The 20,653-nt window shown below is 36.8% G+C and overlaps 1 protein-coding gene across 1 annotated transcript in view; it reads right to left on the reverse strand.

Annotated features, from left to right (window-relative positions):
* Tmod3 (tropomodulin 3) overlaps nt 1–20,653 on the reverse strand; it is an 81,483-nt gene that overhangs the window by 9,731 nt on the left and 51,099 nt on the right. The window contains exons 4-8 of the mRNA XM_047542081.1: nt 8,090–8,212; nt 6,677–6,766; nt 5,310–5,440; nt 3,474–3,581; nt 278–421 (exon numbers count right to left, since the gene is read on the reverse strand). Of these exons, the coding sequence (XP_047398037.1) occupies nt 278–421; nt 3,474–3,581; nt 5,310–5,440; nt 6,677–6,766; nt 8,090–8,212 (596 nt within the window). The remainder of the gene's footprint in view (nt 1–277; nt 422–3,473; nt 3,582–5,309; nt 5,441–6,676; nt 6,767–8,089; nt 8,213–20,653) is intronic.

Consider the following 20,653-nt stretch of genomic DNA (forward strand, 5'->3'; position numbering starts at 1 on the left):
ATAGACACAAAAGTCTACAATGTTGATCTTACTACCAGAGAGCTGAAAAAAAAATGAAGGACAGATTGTCACATGTATAAACCCTTTCAGTTCAAAACAGCTACCCTTCTCAATTCTCTTTAAATGACTCGGGAGAGTTGCTTGGTAAACATCTTTATATATATTAATATTCTGGATGCTCCAAATGTCCTTTTATCCCCTTCAGTCCCACCCCTTTTCCCCCACCAAGTTCCCAAGTCCTACGCAGTGTGGACTGTAGCTATTGTACAACACTGACCTGATTGTCAATCTTAAGCTCTGCCAGGGTCTCATTATCTCTTAAAGCATCAATCAGTGCCAGAACCCCAGTTCCTGTAATGAAGTTGGACTCCATATTTAAGCTCTTCAAAGTTTTATTTACTTTCAGCATATCTGCAAAAGCCTAGAAATTCAACAAAATATTTGGAGATTAAAATTTGATAGCACCTATTATATATTCCAGATGCCATAAATAAGTACATGAGTTATCATAACTGCCTTTGTGTTTCTCGTTAGTTTCAGCCTGACACAAAATTCCATAGGTCTCACGTGTTTTCTACTTGTCACATGACCTTGTTATAATCTTCAGATTTTTTTTTGTCATATGTAATTTTCTATTCCTATTCACAATCTCATGTTCACTTATGTTATTTCATGCTTCTTTCTCCTATGTCTCTCAGTTTCTGTGTAGAAATAATTTCATCAATGTTTCTACAGTATCTTCTCTTACTGCAGCTGTGTTCTGCTGCAGATGAATCACTGTGAAGCCAAACTGGGGGGAAGAATGGGCTAAATTAATTTCCAAGGCAGAAGACCAGAAAAGACCACAGATAACTAGAACTGAAAGAGCACAAAGACTATGGAGAAGAAGGGGCTAACTAGATATTAAATTCCTCAAGGAATGCTGTCTTAACTCTGCTTCCATTAAATTTCTCACATGAAATGAGGCAATACTAGGCATTCTGCTCAGTGCTTAATAAACCCAACACTGATTAATTAATAGAAGCCTGTAAGCAGAAGAGGAGACAGAGTCAGGGGTGGTGGTAGGAAGGAAGGATTAAAAGAGAGAGGAGGGTATGTGTCTGAATTTATATAAAATAGCTGACAGAGGGATTAAGAGCAAAATTAAACTCCAGAAAATATGGGTAATATCAACCTTAAAGTCAGGTTTAAGAAGAGGCAACACAAGGGGCGGGGATACTAGAAAGAGCTGGGGGCAAACATCTATGCACCTGTACTTCCTATTGGCAAGAATTAGTTATATGGCCTGAAACAAATCCCTTAACCATCTGTAATACATTTACTTAAATATTACGATGGCCTATTATTAGGTAAGTATTGCTATGGAGATGCAGAAATAAAACACAGAAGTTCCTGTCTGATGAATTTTCATTCTCAAGGGGAGATACAGATAACAAACTAGTAGGTGTAAAATGTAATATAGGATGATAAAAACAAAAAAGACAAAGTAGGGTTGAGGGGAGTGCCATCTCAGGGGTAGGGATGAGCTTGCTATTTATATAGGATATCCAGCGAGAGTCTTAACCAGAAGACTCAAAGCCATGAAATAAAACTGTGGATTATCTTAGGAAGTAAGTCCGGGGCAGAACAAACACATGAAAAGAACCTGACCTAGCAGCAGGCACAGTATGCATGAGGAAAGGAAAGAATGACTAGAGCTGAAGGAAAGAAAGAAAGGAAAAGTAAAGGAGATATGTTTGTTCATATAAGGCCTTTTAAAATCGAAAGATTTTGATTTTTAATTTTAGTGAGATGCAAAGCTGTTGGAGAGCTTTCAGTGTGTGCACATATATGTGTTGTATGTGTATATATATAAACACAATGATCTACATATATAATAATCTGATATATATACCCATAATAATATATATGTATATATAATGATCTAACTCAATTAAAATCATCAAGTTCTGATGCTGTGTAAAAAACTGGCTTTGCAGTGGGTAAGACAGAGGTAGTTCAATTAGGAGGCTCCTGTAAGAGTCCAGGTGAGAAAAAAGATGGTGGCTTGGATTAGGGTAGTATTTAAAATGGTTAAGTGATTGGATTCTAGCCAAGCAAGATGGTGCATGCCTGTAATCCCAGCAATTTAGGTGGGATTATAGGTGTGTGCCACCATGCCACCTAGAATCCAACCACTTCTAGCCTCAGCAATTTGGCAAGGCCCTAAGCAATTTATGGAAACCCTGTTTCAAAAATAAAAAAATAAAAAAGGATGGAGATGTGGCTCAGTGGTAGAGTGCCCCTGGGTTAAATCCCTAGTACCAAAATAAATAAATGAATAGAAAGAAAGAAAGAGAAAGAAAGGAAGGAAGGCAGGAAGGAAGAAGAAAGAAAAAAAGAAGGGGTTGGATTCTAAAAACATTTTGAAGATAGTACTGAATGTATGTTTAAGGCTGTCAGAAAGGGATGTCAAGGATGATTTCTTTGTTTTGCCTGAGAAAGCAGATTTAAATTGCCATTTAAGTACAAAAGTGTGAGAAAAGCAGGCATGGGATAAAGTAGGAGTTTGGTTTGTGACTGTGATGTAGATGTCTATTAGATATCCAAGTAAAGCTGCTGAATAGGAAGGTGGACGTGTGTATAGAGTTCAGGAGAGAGGTACAAACTGGAGGCAACAATACTGAGAGTCATCAGCATACATAGTCAACATACAGTGATGAAATGGAGACCACCTAGGAAGGTGCAAAAAGAGAAAAGAACGATAAAGGTGAAGGCCTGGACCATTCCAGGCCTTTAAAGGTTGGGGATGAGGAGGAACCTTGTGCAGGGACCTGAAATCACCTAGTGAGGTTAGAGAAGAATCGAAGGGAGTGATAGTCCCAAAGCAAAGTACAGGAAAAGGTTCATACCATGACCAGGCAAGATTTATCCTAGGAATGCAAGGCTGACTTAATATACAAAAATTAATTAGTGTTAATATACCATATTAATAAAGAACAAAAGCCACATGTTCATCTCCACAGACACAGAAAAAGCAAAAAAAAAAAAAAAAAAAGAATACAAATTCATATATGAAATCCTCTGTAGATGTTAAAAGAATATAGTAGGGTTTTATGTGCTAGGATGAAAAGATCTCTAACATAACTGCTGAGTGAAAAATCATGTTACAGAACATTATATATTGCATAATTCCATTTATATTTTTGTTTTTGCAGTGCTGGGGATCAAACCCAGACCCTTGCACATGGCAGGCAAGCACTCTACCACTGAGCTACACCCCAATCCCTGTTTATGGTTTTAAAAGTTCACAGGAAGGAAATGCAGGAAAAAATGAACACAAAAAGGTAGTAAATAACGAATTGCCTAATAGTGAGCTAAAATATCAATTGAAAAAAGGAACTAAATCTTGTTTATAAAATCAGTTTGACCCCACTGTAACATATCCAGGTATGTATGCATAACTATAATATTCTTAATAGTAGTATACTTACAACAGCAACAGGGTCATTGCTCCGGGTGGCTGCAAGACTGAAATATTTCACATGTGTGTTGGTTTCCAAAGCTTTTGCAAAGTCTTTTAAAGTTGGAATTGGGATATTCTTGAAAGACAATAACATGTAACGTATTATATTTTAACTTTCAGTCCATTTAAATTTAGTCCATTAATTAAATACACTAGTACTTACTTTTTGCTTTAAAAGATACTCAGAAATTATAAAACAACAGTTAGTTTATAAATGAAAATAAAAGTGTCCTCCATCTCTATGTAACTTCTCCATATTAGTGCATTTGCAGAAACTATTGGCTCAAAGGAGAGTAGATACCACTATTTCTCTAGAACTTCAGTTAAAAGAATTCACCATTCTATTTTTAATTGTTTTTAGTATATGAAGCCAACCCCTGATCATCCAAAAATAGATCTACTTTTTCTCTAAGAAGAGAGATGTGGGAGTCCATCTCCACCTAGTATGATTTCTGAGGCAGATGACATACTACTTTCAGTTGCTGAGTTTAGATTTGAGAGGTTAACCCTACCTACATTACCTGAAGGAGGAAAAATACAAAAAAGCACTGATTTCTCTGGTGGGCAATCAAGATTTCAAGTCCCTATAGTCTTGTAGTCTTTAGATTATTAATCTTTACTTAGAGACAGAGAGATACAGGGAGTGAATTAAAAAAAAAAAAATCAGAGTTGTGACTGTGGCTCAGTGGTAGAGCACTTGCCTGGAATGTGTGAGGCACTGGGTGCAATCCTCAGCATCACATAAAAATAAATAAAATAAAGGTATCATGTTCATCCACAACAAAAAAATATTTTTAAAAAATCTGACAATTAGTGATCAATAAGATATTGGTTTTCTCCAAGGCCCTCTTTCCTAACTCATTTCTTCTTTCCTTACTCCAAGGAAGAGTTGCATTGTTTAAAAACCAGTAAGATCTCAGAAAGCCCCGTTTCTTGATTATTTACCCAAGAGAAATAAAAAACATGTTCACGTGAGAACATGTATTGTGGTTTTATATGTAATCATTCCCAACTGGAAACAACCCATATGAATAAACACACTACAGCGTATCCATATGGAATGCTGCTCAGCAATAAAGGAACAGAATCCCGATACTTGTAATAATTGGCAAATCTTAAATGCATTATGCCAAGTGAAAAAGTCAGACCCAAAAGGCTACATCCTATATGATTCCTTTTACATGACATTCTGGAAAATGCAAAATTATGGAGAAAGAAAACAGATCGGTGGTTGTCAGGCTGAGTTGTGGGGAGAGAATGACTACAAAGAGGTATGAGGAATTTCTGAGGTGACAGACATATTTTACATTTTACTTTTGGGGTGGTCATACAATAGTATGTACTTGTCAAAACTCAGAGCTGTAAACTGAAAGGGAGAATTTTACCACATACAAACAACATCTTAAAAAAACAACAATGGAGCTGGGGATGTAGCTCAGAGGTAAAGCATTGGCTTCCTATGTACAAGGCCCTGGGTTCAATGACCAGTATCACAAAACAAACAAACCCCAAAGGCTGAAGTTCTTCAAAGAAGGCAGTACTTTAAAGGTCAGAGAGATTTACCGATAGTCTTTAGGTTTACATTTTTATGTGATAAACTTTTTTAAAAGTGAGTAAAAAATACTATTCTATAATACTTTAATTTCTAAAATTTGAAGGAACCTATAATATAGGTGCATGCTTAGGAGCAAAAATTTTACCTTGAAGTAGAATTAGACTGCTATATCAAAATTGCCTTGTCATCCTAGGTTCAACTGGTTCAAAGCAATATAAAACAACTTTATTGTCTGCTTAACACATTTACCTTTATGTTATTCAAATTAACTTCAACAAGACAAGCATCATTTTCTTTAATTCTCTTTAAACTCTCTTCAACGTTGGTTGGATTTGGTGGCTCATCAAATGCTGGAAGAATCTTTTCACCTTTCACCACATCTGTAATAAATGACAAGAGCAAGCCTTGACTGAGTTGATTGAGAATGTATGCACACATTACTTGTACATACACATACACTCACCCCCTCTGTCTCATACATACACACACACACACTTATTTAACAGCAGCTTATTGTAACCCCATGGTGTTATTTTATGTTTTTCTGTCTCCCTTGTTTCTGTTCAGTCCATGGCTTGATCAGATTCAGGTGCAGGGCTTTGTTGTGTTTTGTTTTGCAAGAATGCTTCATAGGTGGTGATTGAAGCTTATCAAACCAGGTACAGTGGCGCATGCCTGCAATCCTAGCAGCTTGGGAGGCTGAATCAGGAGGATCACAAGCCAATAGCATTATTACTGAAATACTAAGTTGCAGGGAATATTTATATCACTTTTACCAAAAACAAACAACCCACCCCCCAAGAAAAATCAATTAATATTATATATAACACATATACATTTGTATAAATAGTACAAAGTCTAGAAGGGTATATACCAAATTGTTAACAGGATGGTGGAAGAGGAGGAGTAGGTACAATGACTTTGGATGGAGACATTTTTATTTCTTACCCTTATGTACTATTTATTTACTTAATTTTTTTCTTAGGTGGTGCTGGGGATTGAACCCAGTGCTTGACAGGCAAGCACTCTACGAACTGAGCTATATCCCCAGCCCCCTTATGTACTATTTAAAAGTGCTACAAATCATGTATTGTCTTGAGAATTTAAGATCACCCTATAAGTGAATTTTTTAAAAAGCTTTAGGTCATTTAATATTTCAAGCCAGACTGAAAGGTTTATTACTAGGGGCTGAATATTTTTGTGGTTTCTTCCTGAATTTGATTCTTTGGTTCTTTGTCTGAACTGCTTTGGATATCTTAAAAATCAGTAATACCAATGATAACATGTCAATAAAAACTAAGTTTGACTAGTTTTTTGGTTTTGTTTTTCTTTTTGAGGTTCCAGGGATTGAATGACAAATGACATCCAGGGTCATGCCTACTAGCTTTTATATTGCTTACTATTAGTATTATTTACTGAGATGACAGTGGTTCCTGTTACATTTGCTGACAAATTAAGCATAAAGTATTTATTACTCTATTTTCAATGGCTTTCTCTAATACCATCAAACTGGAATTTTGTTTCAAGTACATATATATAATATATAGTATATAAATACATGGAGAACAATATATTTAGTAAAGGATTGAAATTCACAAAACATTTTATGTACTCACTTGAAAAATGTCCTTTGTCAACACCATTACTACTTCCCACTATATCACAGAGCTGTGTATTTGTTATCAAATTATGCATCCCAAGAATAGCTGTAAATACAGAAAAAGAAAATTAGGTTTTATTTTGATCTGCTTTAATTTTTTTTTTTTTTTTTTGGGAGACAGAATTCTGCTATGTTGTGCAGGCTGGTCTCCTGGGTTCAAGTGATTTTCCTACCTCAATCTCCCAAGCAGGTGGAACTCAGGTTTGCACAACACACTTGGCTTACAACCAGAAATTGCTATCAAGAACTTTAACTTTAGGACACTTTCTTACTCAACTAAATGCAAATTTCACAGTAAAAAAGGAGATAAAGTGATTAAAAATCACCTACAATCTCATTCTCATAAATACGCTTGTTATTTTCCTTCCTATTTCTGAACTTAAGATTACCCCACATTTTTAAATTCAGACTCACAGCTGGAGCCAGTCTAACCATATTTAAGGCAAACCCATGCTTGGCTCCATCTGGTGGCTAAAGGAGAAAATTGAAATGATCTATTTTTCCTTTCATTTGTCTCATAAGTTTCCCAGGAACATAATGCTATAAAAGGTTTCATCTTAATCTATGCTATTTTTATATTTGTTAAAATCATGTTATTTAAGTTACATTTGCATTTTAGCTATGATCAGAATACCAGAAGTACTATTAAATTCTCAAAGAATAAAGTAGTATTCTTCTGAAAATAAATTTTAGTTTTTAATGCCCTTTTGCACAAATAAGACAGAAGCTTCAGTGTGCCCCTGGCCCATTCCACTCTGATGAATGTACCATTTACAAATCCACCAGTCCTCAGTCCCTCAAGGAATAAATCATGTGCTCTGTGAAACCACACTTCAAATTTCCTTTTCCAAGGTTCATCCTAGTGAACCATCATTACTACTTTCAAACCATCATTACTACTTTACTAGCATTATTTGGTACTAAGATCTCCCCATGTGTCAGCCTTTTCTGTTGAGGAAAATGGGTATTTGCATGGGTGGGTGGGCAGAGATTTCATTGGTCTATATAAGAAAATCACAATGGTGAAAATAACAGTCATTCCAGAATGTTTCAAACTCTTTCAGTTTTTAGAGGAGACAACTTCTAGCCCAGCACCAGCTGATGAAAGATTTTCATAAAAACTTTCAAATATGGCAACATAGGACAAGATGTCAAACATAAATCCTTTTAGTGTAAACACTTCACTATTGAGAATATATGAGAACAATCTGCATGTCAGATTGTTGTGTAAAATACAAAGCCAAATATGTGGCTACTGCTCTACAGCAGGTCGTTAGGCAAAGCAAGTATTTGTAGGATGTATACTGGTATGTCCTTGTGGTCCCTCCCCACCCCAGGTGCTTAATGACAAATTTGTTTTAGGAGATACCTGCAAGATCACACAATTCTGTATCAGAAGCACTCATCAAAGCTTCTTCTAATTCTGGATCAACAGATACACTTTCCTCTGTCAAAGTCTGTACTGGTTTTTGCTTGGGGATAAATATTTTTCCTATAAAATAAAAACACTTTATTAATTCCACTACTACAGTTATTTAACTCATTACCATTTACCTTTCTTCTAGAAAATATTAAAAGTATATGCAACCGAAGTTGAAGGAAAAGATTAACATCCACAGTAATTTTGTTAAATTTTTAATATGGGTTTATTAAATTTCCAGGACAATCCTCTGGTTATACCTTAGAAAGAAAAGATAACTGAGAAATTTTCCCTCCTGAGGAAGTAAAAATTGGCTCTTTTTTAGAGTAATTATGAGTTGCTTTATAAATATTGAACCAATAAATAAATGAAGAAATAAGCAAAATCTACAAAACTTCAATGAAACTTTAAAAAAAAATCCAATGTCTTGCTCTTTTTTTAAAAGATTTTTTTAGTTGTAGATGGACACAATGTCTTTATTTTATTTATTTATGTGGTGCAGAGGATCGAACCCAGTGTGCCCCATGCATGCGAGGCAAGTGCTCTACCACTGAGCCACAACCCCAGCCCCAATGTCTTGTTCTTAAGCAACAAATTATTACAGTCGCTTGAGGAATGGTAGAAGCAATCATGACTCTAGAAATTTAATATCTAGTTGCAAAGAAATTCCCCTATGTTCTGAGTGGTATTACTGTTCCTCTGAGCATCAATGGACACTAAGAAGGTTATCTGTTAAATTAGTCACCCTCAAAACTGAAAGCCTTTACTACTATGTGAAAACTCAATGTTTATTACCATATATCACACAAGTTGAAAATATGAAGTGAATGGAAAATAACAGTGTAACTACAGCACTAGCTGACATAACAAGATGTACTATCACAAGTTGGGGACTAGGTTGCCTGTTTTGTCTCCCAAGACAGGTGAAAATTCTAACTCAAATTACCTGGATAAGCCTGTATGGATTTAAAGTACTTATTTTTTTTTTTTTTTTTTTTTTTTTTAAATCAAGAAACTTCCAGGAAAGTGTATGAGCCTTCATGTGGCCTTTTGAATCTGAAGTACTCTATCAAGGAAATGCTTGTCAGCATACAATTAGTACAATGAAAGCTGTGTGATTCTTGTTTAAAATAGGAATCCTTCCCAATACAGGGTGCTCTCACAAATTTGACCAAGGTTGGTCAAGTATTTTTTGCTAAGCCTGTCTAAATGATTTTAATTCCTGATATATATTTCTTATTTTCAGCATTTCCATTTGGTTCTTTTTTCTTAGTTGTCTCACAGGTTGTGATGCCATTTGGGTCTTTTTAAAGACAAAACTGCTTCCATGGCTCTGCTAAAAATTCCCCATATCTTCACACATGCTATGCACCTTTTCCATCAGATTTCTTTGGTATTTTTATCATAGTTGAAGTCCCTGACTGAAAACAGCAATATCTGGGTTGCCTCTGGAGCACATATTCTTGCCTTCATTTAAGATCTTTGACTGCATGCTGAACATTTTGTATGACACTCTTCTGAAAAAATTATTTACTCCCAGAAAGTAGTACAATCTGGGTCTCGGTGCAACTCCTGTTTGATTGTATTCCTCATTGGTTTCAGACATTTTGAGGACAGGATCAGAAGTTTCGCATTAGCAAAAACTGGGATTAGGAACCTGCAGAGATTCTGGAGATCTGCTCATCTGTCTACTTTCCAGTGCACTGTGAGAGATTTCTGACAAACACCCCTGACTGTCAGTTTTCTGGATAACTGGATAGATGTTTTAAAACAGATAAAAATCTCCCTGCTTTTTCTGTGTTGGAAGATCTTTTTACCTCATGTTTGTCTTGTCAGCTCTATACCATGTGAAGGGGGAATGGTCTCGAAGTGATTCTCCTAAATCTGCTGCCCTTCCCTAAGAATATCCCAGCTCAAAGTTCATGCCTTGGGGATGTTCTCTCAGTTCCTCTCCATTGCTTCTGTTCTTGGAGAACCATTCCTAGCACTAAAGACCTGTTGAAAAAGAGTCTCACTTTGACTCTAGGGCTGCTCTCTCCAATATGGTAGCTACCAGACATGTGTTACTATTTAAATTAATTAAAAATTCATTAGTTTCAAGCGTTCAATAGACACATGTGGTTCACTATCTATGCTGAACAATAAGGCAGATACTAGCTGGATGTAAGCCATTCTGTTTTCATTATAGTGAGAATAACAATTTTTGCAACTTTCTACATCTTCCTGGTCAGGTATCTTCTTACTTTAAAAAAAAAAAAAAAAAAAAAAAATGGCACCTGGCCAATCCAAAAAGTATTTGTATTAGTAAGGATGTTTTAACTTCATATTACAGAACACTCAAAAGTAGTTTAAACTGGTGCTTCCCAAGCATTAATGTGCACTGCAGTCACCTGGTAATGATTAAAGTGCAAATTCTGACATAGCAGGTCTGAAGAGGGGTATGAGATTCTGCATTCCTAACCATAACCTCCCAGTTGATGCTGACATGGCTGATCCACAGAATACTCTTAAAGCAGCAAGGGTTCAAAAAAGTAAGGATGTTTGTTATCTCAATAAGTCCATAAAAAGGTTCTAGGATTTAGTAGCTCAATGTTAAAATCAAGAATCCAGGCTCTTTCCACTTTTCTTTTTGGCTGCTCCAGCATGAAGTCCTTTGTTCTGAAGCCTTCAAAGTCTCAAGGCCTCTACAGTGCCAAGTCTCTGTCCCCATAAAATAAGACAGCAAGGAATGTCAACTTCCACAAGGAAAACTGTCCTCAGACTTCTCTGGTCTCACTGACCAGCAATGGGTCACATGTTCATGCCTCAGCTGCAAAGGTGGCTTACAAAGAATCATTGCTGAAAAGGCAATAAGTGTTTATTGCAATATTGAAAACAGGTGAAGTGCTTCTGTTTCCTTAATTCCTTGAACATTTACCCCTGGCTATACTTACACATTCTGCACATGTGTCTGCACTCTGTGAACTTTTCAAGGACATGTTCTACATTCTGTTCATCCCTGCATCCTTTCCCAGAGCACAGTAGGCAATCCAACTTGTTCAGTAAATAAGTTGGTGAACATCTCCAGTTCAATGGCCTCACTTTATAAAGTGTAATTAAGTATGTTGGTGCAAAGTAACACAGCAGAGCTTCTCACTAGGGGAGAAGTTCCCAAACTCTATCTCCCCCAATCCCTTTTGGGGGGTATACTAGGGATTGAACCCAGGGATACTTTACCACTGAGCTAAATCACCAGTCCTTTAAAATTTTTTAATTTTGAGACAAGGTCTTGCTAAGTTGCTGAGGCTAGCCTTCAACTTGTGATCCTCTCACCTCCACTCCTAAATTGCTGGGACTACAATCATGTACCACCACACCCAGCTATAAGTTCCCAAACTTTTAAGTCAGTGCTCCTTTCAATAAACTTGTGGCTTACAAAGGTAATTTTTTTTAGCAGACTTCCCCCACCCCAAATCAATGCCAATTTATATGGAAGTATGCATAATTGATCCTAATACCAAATTTTTGAGTTCTGGTGATTATATAATCTTTTATTATTGGTTCACAGATAAAGGCAAATTACAAATCATTATGTTCTGGTAATTCCATAGATTTTGCTGTTGATATTAAAGTTGCACACAGGGACTAGGGATACAGTTCAGTGACAGAGAATGTACTCAGTATGCAAAAGGCTCTAGGTCCAATTCTCAGCATCAAAAGAGAAAAAAAAAAAATTGATATAGGGACCAGGGTTGTGGCTCAGTGGCAGAGCACTTGCCTAGCATGTGAAAGGTACTGGGTTCAAGCCTCAGCACCACATAAGAAAAATAAATAAATAAGTAAATAAGTAAAATAAAGGTGGCACATACAGTTCAGGGAGCATGACGTTAATTGCCACTTCAGATTAATTACATTTTCCTGAGCTTAATCTCTCACTTGCATTTTTGATTGTCTACAGCAGTGGTTCCATTTGTTGGAAGCACACTGGACTCACCAGGAAGCTTTAAGAAATTCTGATATCCAAGTTTTACATCCCCATCCTACTCTATGCCACTCCGGTCAGATTCTGATTTAACTGGTCTGGTGTGCTGCCTGGAGCTCACGAAGAATTCCAATGCATAGAATCCAAGGTTGAGAATCCCTGGATTATGGTATTTACTGACTAAATAAAACTACACAAGCTATTTACCATATAAAATTGAAAAGGCAGGTAATACTTATGTTAAATAGCTTCATTTAGTCTTTCTAGAGTATGTGTATAAACCAAAACATCATGTAGTACAACAAAAATATATACAGTTTTTACTTGTCAATTAAAAAAAAAAACAGGAAGAAAACCACACAAGCTACTGAATAGTTGCCTATGTCTTATTTGAGGAACTGATGTAATCTAAAGCATCACAAAAATCTAAGATGTTTATTTTTGTAATCCTCATCCACATTTTTTAAGAGGCCTCATACGTATCTAATTTCTCCCACGTATAAGCTTTTGCTAATGCTTTAACAACAAAATGGATCTCATCATAAAAAGCAATGGGGCGGATGGTGGACTAGAGGGAGGCTGTGTTCCTTGTCGCTCCGTAACTCTGGTTTCAAGCAGAGGATATCTGTTTCTTGGTGAGGCAGTTTTTGCTGCTTATCGATTCCCTGGTGTTTACCCCACTTGTCTGCTGTGATGACCTGCAGTCTGCCAGCATATCGACGCCTTTTTTGAGTGCAGATTGCCCACTGTCAGGCGCCTATCACCTGCCATTTGCCTGCCTCTAGCCTGTCCATCACCCAACGCACAAGTTCACCTCGCGATCGTCCCACAACAGTCAGCAAACTGATTGCCAACCACCAGTGGAGCACCAGCTGTCTGCTGTTGCCTGGAAGTTCACTGTTACAGTACCTGCAGGTTTGGTTACACGTGGCTGCCGCCATTTTGAGACAACAGCCAGGCCCTGTAGGACCCCTGGCCGGACTGACTGAGCCCAGTCTCCAGGACAGTCCAACCTATCACTCCCTGCCTCTGGGGCCCTCACATCGACTGACTGCTCCCTGCCGCCAGGACCCCCAGACCAACTGACTGTGCCCTATCACCAGGACCCCAGACCGACCGACTGCACCCAGCATCCAGGATCCCACAACCACACCAACACACCCAACCTCCAGGACCCCTGCCTGACCAACCGCATCCCGCCTCCAGGACATCCAGCTGACCACGGCCACACCCTGAGCTGCAGCTCCCCATATGCCAACACGTTTCAAAGCCAGAGCGGCCATCTTGGATAAAATCCTGGAAGCCATAGTTCCGATCTTTGGGTGGGACAAATCTCATCCTGAGACGCCTGCTGGAGACTTGAAGCTCATAGTCAGGTACCTCTCATGCATCAGGCTACTGAACACTGCGCGGTTTCATTACTATATGACTGTTATACTGTAGATTTTCTTTTTTCTCCTTATAGAAAAAATTTAAGTTTTTATTTCTTTACTTTTCTAGCTCTTTTCCTTTTGTTTACCTGTTCCCTCAGAGTCTTTCTCCCTTTTTTGCATGCTAACATCTGATTTCTTTTGATTACACTCTCACTCTTTCTATTATCTAGAACTTCTGTATATTCTTTTCTTATCCCATTAACAGCCACATTCTACATCCCTCTGCATCCTCTTTGTCCTCCATTAGAAACTGCAGACCTTATTGCAAATCTGTTTGTTTTATTGAAGATAATATTTGAACTCATTCTGTTTATTATGACAATTTTGTTGTTGTCCTCATAGGGGTTATTTGGTCTAGGATTGCACAGTATCTGAATTGGGCACTGCTAATATTGATCTCCCCTTAAAAAAAGGGTTTTGGAAACCTATAGAGCCATTATAAGCCTATGGGGAAAATCTGCAATACCCCAGATCTGCACTGTTAGAGGGGAAGATACATGAACAACATGAAAAAACAAGGGAAGAAAATGATCCCAACAAACCTAGATTCTATATTAATAGAATCCAATGACAGTATGTTAGACGAAATGTCAGAAAAGGACTTCAGATTATACATGATTAAGATGATTCATGAAGCAAAGGATGAGATAAGAGAGCAAATGCAGGCAATGAATGATAATACCAATAAGCTGAAAGAGCACCTGCAGGAAGCAAAAGATCATTTCAACAAAGAGATAGAGATTCTCAAAAAAACCAAACGGAAATCCTTGAAATGAAGGAAACAATAAACCAAATAAAAAACTCAATGGAAAGCATCACCAAAAGACTAGACCACTTGGAAGACAGAACCTTAGACAATGAAGACAAAATATTGAATCTTGAAAATAAAGTTGCCCAAACAGAGAAGATGGTAAGAAATCATGAACAGAACCTCCAAGAACTATGGGACATCATGAAAAGACCAAATTTAAGAATTATTGGGATCGAGGAAGGCACAGAGATACAAACCAAAGGAATGAACACCCTATTCAATGAAATAATATCAGAAAATTTCCCAAACCTGAAGAATGAAATGGAAAATCAAATACAAGAGACTTACAGAACACAAAATGCACAAAATTACAACAGGTCCACACCAAGGCACATTATAATGAAAATGCCTAACATTCAAAATAAAGATAGGATTTTGAAGGCCATGAGAGACACCCATCAGATTACATACAGGGGGAGACCAATATGGATAGTAGCCGACTTCTCAACCCAGCCTCTAAAAGCTAGAAGGGCCTGGAACGACGTATTTCAAGCTCTGAAAGAACATGGTTGCCAACCAAGAATCCTATACCCACCAAAACTAACCTTCAGATTTGAAGATGAAATGAAATCCTTCCATGATAAACCAAAGTTAAAAGAATTTACAAATAGAAAGCTTGCACTACAGAATGTTCTCAACAAAATATTCCATGAGGAGGAAATGAAAAACAACAATGGAGGTCAGCAAAGGGAGGAACTACCTTAGAGAAAAACCACTCAAAGGAGAAACCAAGCCAACTTAAAAACCAAAAATAAGAAAAATGACTGGGAATACAAATCATATCTCAATAATAACCCTGAATGTTAATGGCCTAAACTCATCAATCAAAAGATACAGACTGGCAGAATGGATTAAAAAGAAAGACCCAACAATATGCTGCCTGCAAGAGACTCATCTCATAGAAAAAGACATCCACAGACTAAAGGTGAAAGGATGGGAAAAAGCCTACTACACACATGGACTCAGTAAAAAAGCCGGGGTTTCCATCCTTATATCAGATAAAGTGGACTTCAAGCCAAAGTTAGTCAGTAGGGATAAAGGAGGGCATTTCATACTGCTTAAGGGAACCATAAATCAGGAAGACATAATGATAGTAAATATTTATGCCCCAAACAATGGTGCATCCCTGTACATCAAACAAATCCTTCTCAATTTCGGGAATCACATAGACCACAACACAATAATTCTGGGTGACTTTAACACACCGCTGTCACCACTAGATAGATCTTCCAAACAAAAATCAAACAAAGAAACCATAGAACTCAATAACACAATCAATAACCTAGATTTAATAGACATATACAGAATATTCCATCCATCAAGGAACGGATTCACTTTCTTCTCAGCAGCACATGGAACCTTCTCGAAAATAGACCATATGTTATGCCACAAAGCAGCCCTTAGGAAATGCAAAAAAATAGAGATACTGCCTTGTGTTCTATCAGATCATAATGGACTGAGAATAGAAATCAATGACAAAATAAAAAACAGAAATTACTTCAACACATGGAGACTAAATAATATGCTATTGAATGAAACACAGATAACAGAAAACATCAGGGAGGAGATAAAAAAATTCTTAGAGGTCAATGAGAATGACGATACAACATATCAAAATCTCTGGGACACTATGAAAGCGGTACTAAGAGGAAAATTCATTGCATGGGGTGCATTCCAGAAAAGAATGAAAAGTCAAAAACTAAATGACCTAACATTACAGCTCAAAGCCCTGGAAAAAGAAGAACAGAATAACAGCACAAGTAGTAGAAGACAGGAAATAACTAAAATCAGAGCTGAAATCAATGAAATTGAAACAAAAGAAACTATTCAAAAAGTTGACAAAACAAAAAGTTGGTTCTTTGAGAAAGTAAACAAAATAGACAAACCCTTAGCCACACTAACAAAGAGAAGGAAATTACTAAAATTCGTGATGAAAAAGGAAATATCACGACAGACACCACTGAGATACATAACATAATTAGAAGCTACTTTGAAAATCTGTATTCCAACAAAATAGAATCTACCGAAGACATTGACAAATTTCTAGAGACATATGCTCCTCCCACACTGAACCAGGAGGACATACACAATTTAAACAGATCAATATCAAGCAATGAAATAGAAGAAACCATTAAAAACCTACCATCCAAGAAAAGCCCGGGACCAGACGAATTCTCAGCCGAGTTCTACAATACCTTCAAAGACGATCTCATTCTAATACTTCTCAAAGTATTCCAGGAAATAGAAAAGGAGGGGACCCTACCAAATTCATTCTATGAAGCTAATATCACCCTTATACCCAAACCAGGCAAAGACACATCAAGGAAAGAAAATTTTAGACCAATATCCTTGATGAATACAGATGCAAAGATCCTTAACAAAATATTGGCAAACCGTATCCAAAAGCATATTAAGAAAATCGTGCACCACGATCAAGTGGGGTTCATCCCCGGAATGCAAGGATGGTTTAACATCTGCAAATCAATAAACATAATTCATCATGTCAATAGACTTAAGGATAAGAATCATATGGTTATTTCAATTGATGCGGAAAAAGCGTTTGACAAAATACAACACCCCTTTATGCTCAAAACACTAGAAAAAATAGGGACAGTAGGAACATACCTGAACATTGTAAAGGCTATTTATGCTAAGCCCATGGCCAACATCATTCTAAATGGAGAAAAACTGAAACCATTCCCTTTAAAAACGGGAACGAGACAGGGATGTCCTCTTTCACCACTTCTATTCAACATCGTTCTTGAAATACTAGCCAGAGCAATTAGACAGATTAAAGAAATTAAAGGGATACGAATAGGAACAGAGGAACTTAAGCTGTCACTATTTGCTGATGACATGATTCTATATTTAGAGGATCCAAAACACTCCTCCAGAAAACTTTCAGACCTCATCAATGAATTCAGCAAATTAGCAGGCTATAAAATCAACACGCATAAATCTAAAGCATTTTTATATGCAAGTGACGAAACATCTGAAAGGGAAATGAGGAAAACAACTCCATTTGCAATAGCCTCAAAAAAATAAAATACTTGGAAATCAATCTAACGAAAGAGGTAAAAGATCTCTACAATGAAAACTACAGAACATTGAAGAAAGAAATTGAGGAAGACCTTAGAAGATGGAAAGATCTCCCGTGTTCTTGGATAGGCAGAATTAATATTGTCAAAATGGCCATACTACCAAAAGTGCTATACAGATTCAGTGCAATTCCAAATAAAATCCAAATGATGTACCTTACAGAAATAGAGCAAGCAATCATGAAATTCATCTGGAAGAATAAGAAACTCAGAATAGCTAAAGCAATCCTTAGCAGGAAGAGTGAAGCAGGGGGTATCGCAATACCAGAACTTCAACTATACTACAAAGCAATAGTAACAAAAATGGCATGGTATTGGTACCGAAATAGACAGGTAGATCAATGGTACAGAATAGAGGACATGAACACAAACCCAAATAAATACAATTTTCTCATACTAGACAAAGGGGTCAAAAATATGCAATGGAGAAAAGATAGCCTCTTCAACAAATGGTGCTGGGAAAACTGGAAATCCATATGCAGCAGAATGAAACTAAACCCCTATCTCTCACCCTGCACAAAACTCAACTCACAATGGATCAAGGACCTCGAATCAGACCAGAGACCTTGCATCTTATAGAAGAAAAAGTAGGTCCAAATCTTCAACTTGTTGGCTTAGGATCAGACTTCCTTAACAGGACTCCCATAGCACAAGAAATAAAACCAAGAATCAATAACTGGGATAGATTCAAACTAAATAGCTTTCTCTCTGCAAAGGAAACTATCAGCAATGCGAAGAGAGAGCTTACAGAGTGGGAGAATATCTTTGCCACTCATACTTCAGATAGAGCACTAATTTCCAGAATATATAAAGAACTCAAAAAACTCTACACCAAGAACACAAATAACCCAATCAACAAATGGGCTAAGAATATGAACAGATGCTTCACAGAAGATCTACAAGTAATCAACAAACATATGAAAAAATGTTCACCATCTTTAGTAATAAGAGAAATGCAAATCAAAACTACCCTAAGATTCCATCTCACCCCAATTACAATGGCGATTATCAAGAATACAAGCAACAATAGGTGTTGGAGAGGATGTGGGGGAAAGGTACACTCATACATTGCTGGTGGGGCTGCAAATTAGTGCAGCCACTCTGGAAAGCAGTGTGGAGATTCCTTAGAAAACTTGGAATGGAACCACCATTTGACCCAGCTTTCCCACTCCTTGGCCTATACACAAAGGACTTAAAATCAGCATACTTCAGAGATACAGCCACATCAATGTTCATAGCTACTCAATTCACAATAGCCAGACTGTGGAACCAACCTAGATGTCCTTCAATTGATGAATGGATAAAGAAACTGTGGTATATAAATACAATGGAATATTACTCAGCCATAAAGAATAATAAAATTATGGCATTTGCAGGCAAATGGATGATATTGGAGAATATCATGTTAAGTGAGATAAGCCAATCTCAAAAATCCAAAAGACGAATGATCTCACTGATAAGCGGATGATGACATAATGGGGGATGGGAGGGGGGCAAGAATGGAGGAAGGAGGGACTGTATAGAGGGAAAAGAGGGGTGGGAGGGGTGGGGGGGATGGAAAAAATAACAATGAATCAAACATCATTACCTATGTAAATGTATGACTACGCAAATGGTATGCTGTTACTCCATGTATAAACAGAAACAACATGTATCCCATTTATTTACAATAAAAATAAATTAAAAAAAAACAACAAAAAAAGCAATGGGCAAAAGAAAATGAAACTCCAAGGACCTACGGATTCTGTGATAAGAGATTTTTCCTGTATTTTATAAAGCTCTCACGTAGTTAGAGACCTCTTCTGGCACTCCTCTTTATGATAATTTCTCTGTATGCAGAAAATTTTGCTGTAGAGACATTTCGTTTATCCAATATTGTGTTTTAAATAATACATATTAATCCCTTTTATATTCTCTTCATGATTAGTTTGATATTAATATACTGCAAGAATTTTTTAAATGCACAAACATAAAATCTAATTATAGAAAACAAAAAAGTTCTATACTAGTATAAACTAGATGGTGTCCAAGTTTAGTATTATAAATATAAAGGTGTGTCTACAAATTGATTTACAGATTTAAACAATCCCTTTCAAAATCCCAGTTGGCCACTGTTGATTTTGATCTGGAATGTCCCCTAAAGTCTTTGCACCAACACTCTGAGGTGAGGTTCTGGGGAAGTGACTGGATTCTGAGGGCTTTAATCTCATCAGTGGATTACTCCATTGATGGATTCATACGTCTATTAGGAGGTGGTGGAAACTATGAGGTGGGAGCTGATTAAGGGGAGTGGGGCCTCAGGGCTGTGCCCTTGGGAACTATATTTTGTCCCCTGCACCTTGTTTTTTCTCTCTACTTCTTGGTTGCCACAAGGTGAGCAGCTTTGCTTTGCCACACCCTCCCTGCCATGATGTTTTATCTCACCAATGGTTCAGAAACAATAAAGCCAAGTGACCATGGACCAAAACCTCTAAAACTATAAACTAGGATCAACTTTCCTCTTTTCTTTTTCTCTGGTATTCTGTCACAGAAATGGAAAACTGACTACCAGATCTGTTTTATAGAAAGTAACAAGCTAATCCAAAAAGGCATACAGAAATCCAAGGGATCCAGAAATAATCAATCATGACAAAGTTCAAAGTTGGTGGATTCATTATGCCAATTTCAAAATGTAATACACAACTTGGATCCCCTACCTTACACTGTACACAAGTATTAATTTCAAAGTGGATTATAGGCCTAAACGTAAGAGTTGAACTATATAATTTGTAGGAAAAAAATCCACAACATTATATCTTTATGATTTTGAGTTAGGCAATGGTTTTCAGATATGACGGCCAAAGCACAGAAGAAAAAAAATAGATAAACTGGACTATATCGAAATTAACATTTGTGAGGTAAATTATACCATCATGAAAGTGAAAAGATGACCCACCAAATAGAAGCAACTCTTTACAAATCATGTATCTGATACAAGGGACTTGTGTTCAGAATATATAAGGAATATTTACCAATCAATAATAAAAAGACAACACATTCAGCCATGTCTAATAAACATGAAAAATCCTGCGAATTTGATTCACCTTTTATCTAAAATCATTTAATAAATGTATTAGTATTCTACTTTATTACAATCATCTTAATTCTTATGTTTTTTTCAAGTCATGATTATTTACTTGCAGAAATCTCAATAAGATGATTTAACCTACA

The sequence above is a fragment of the Sciurus carolinensis genome, chromosome 2, assembly GCF_902686445.1.
Source record: "Sciurus carolinensis chromosome 2, mSciCar1.2, whole genome shotgun sequence".
Classification (NCBI taxonomy): domain Eukaryota; kingdom Metazoa; phylum Chordata; class Mammalia; order Rodentia; family Sciuridae; genus Sciurus; species Sciurus carolinensis.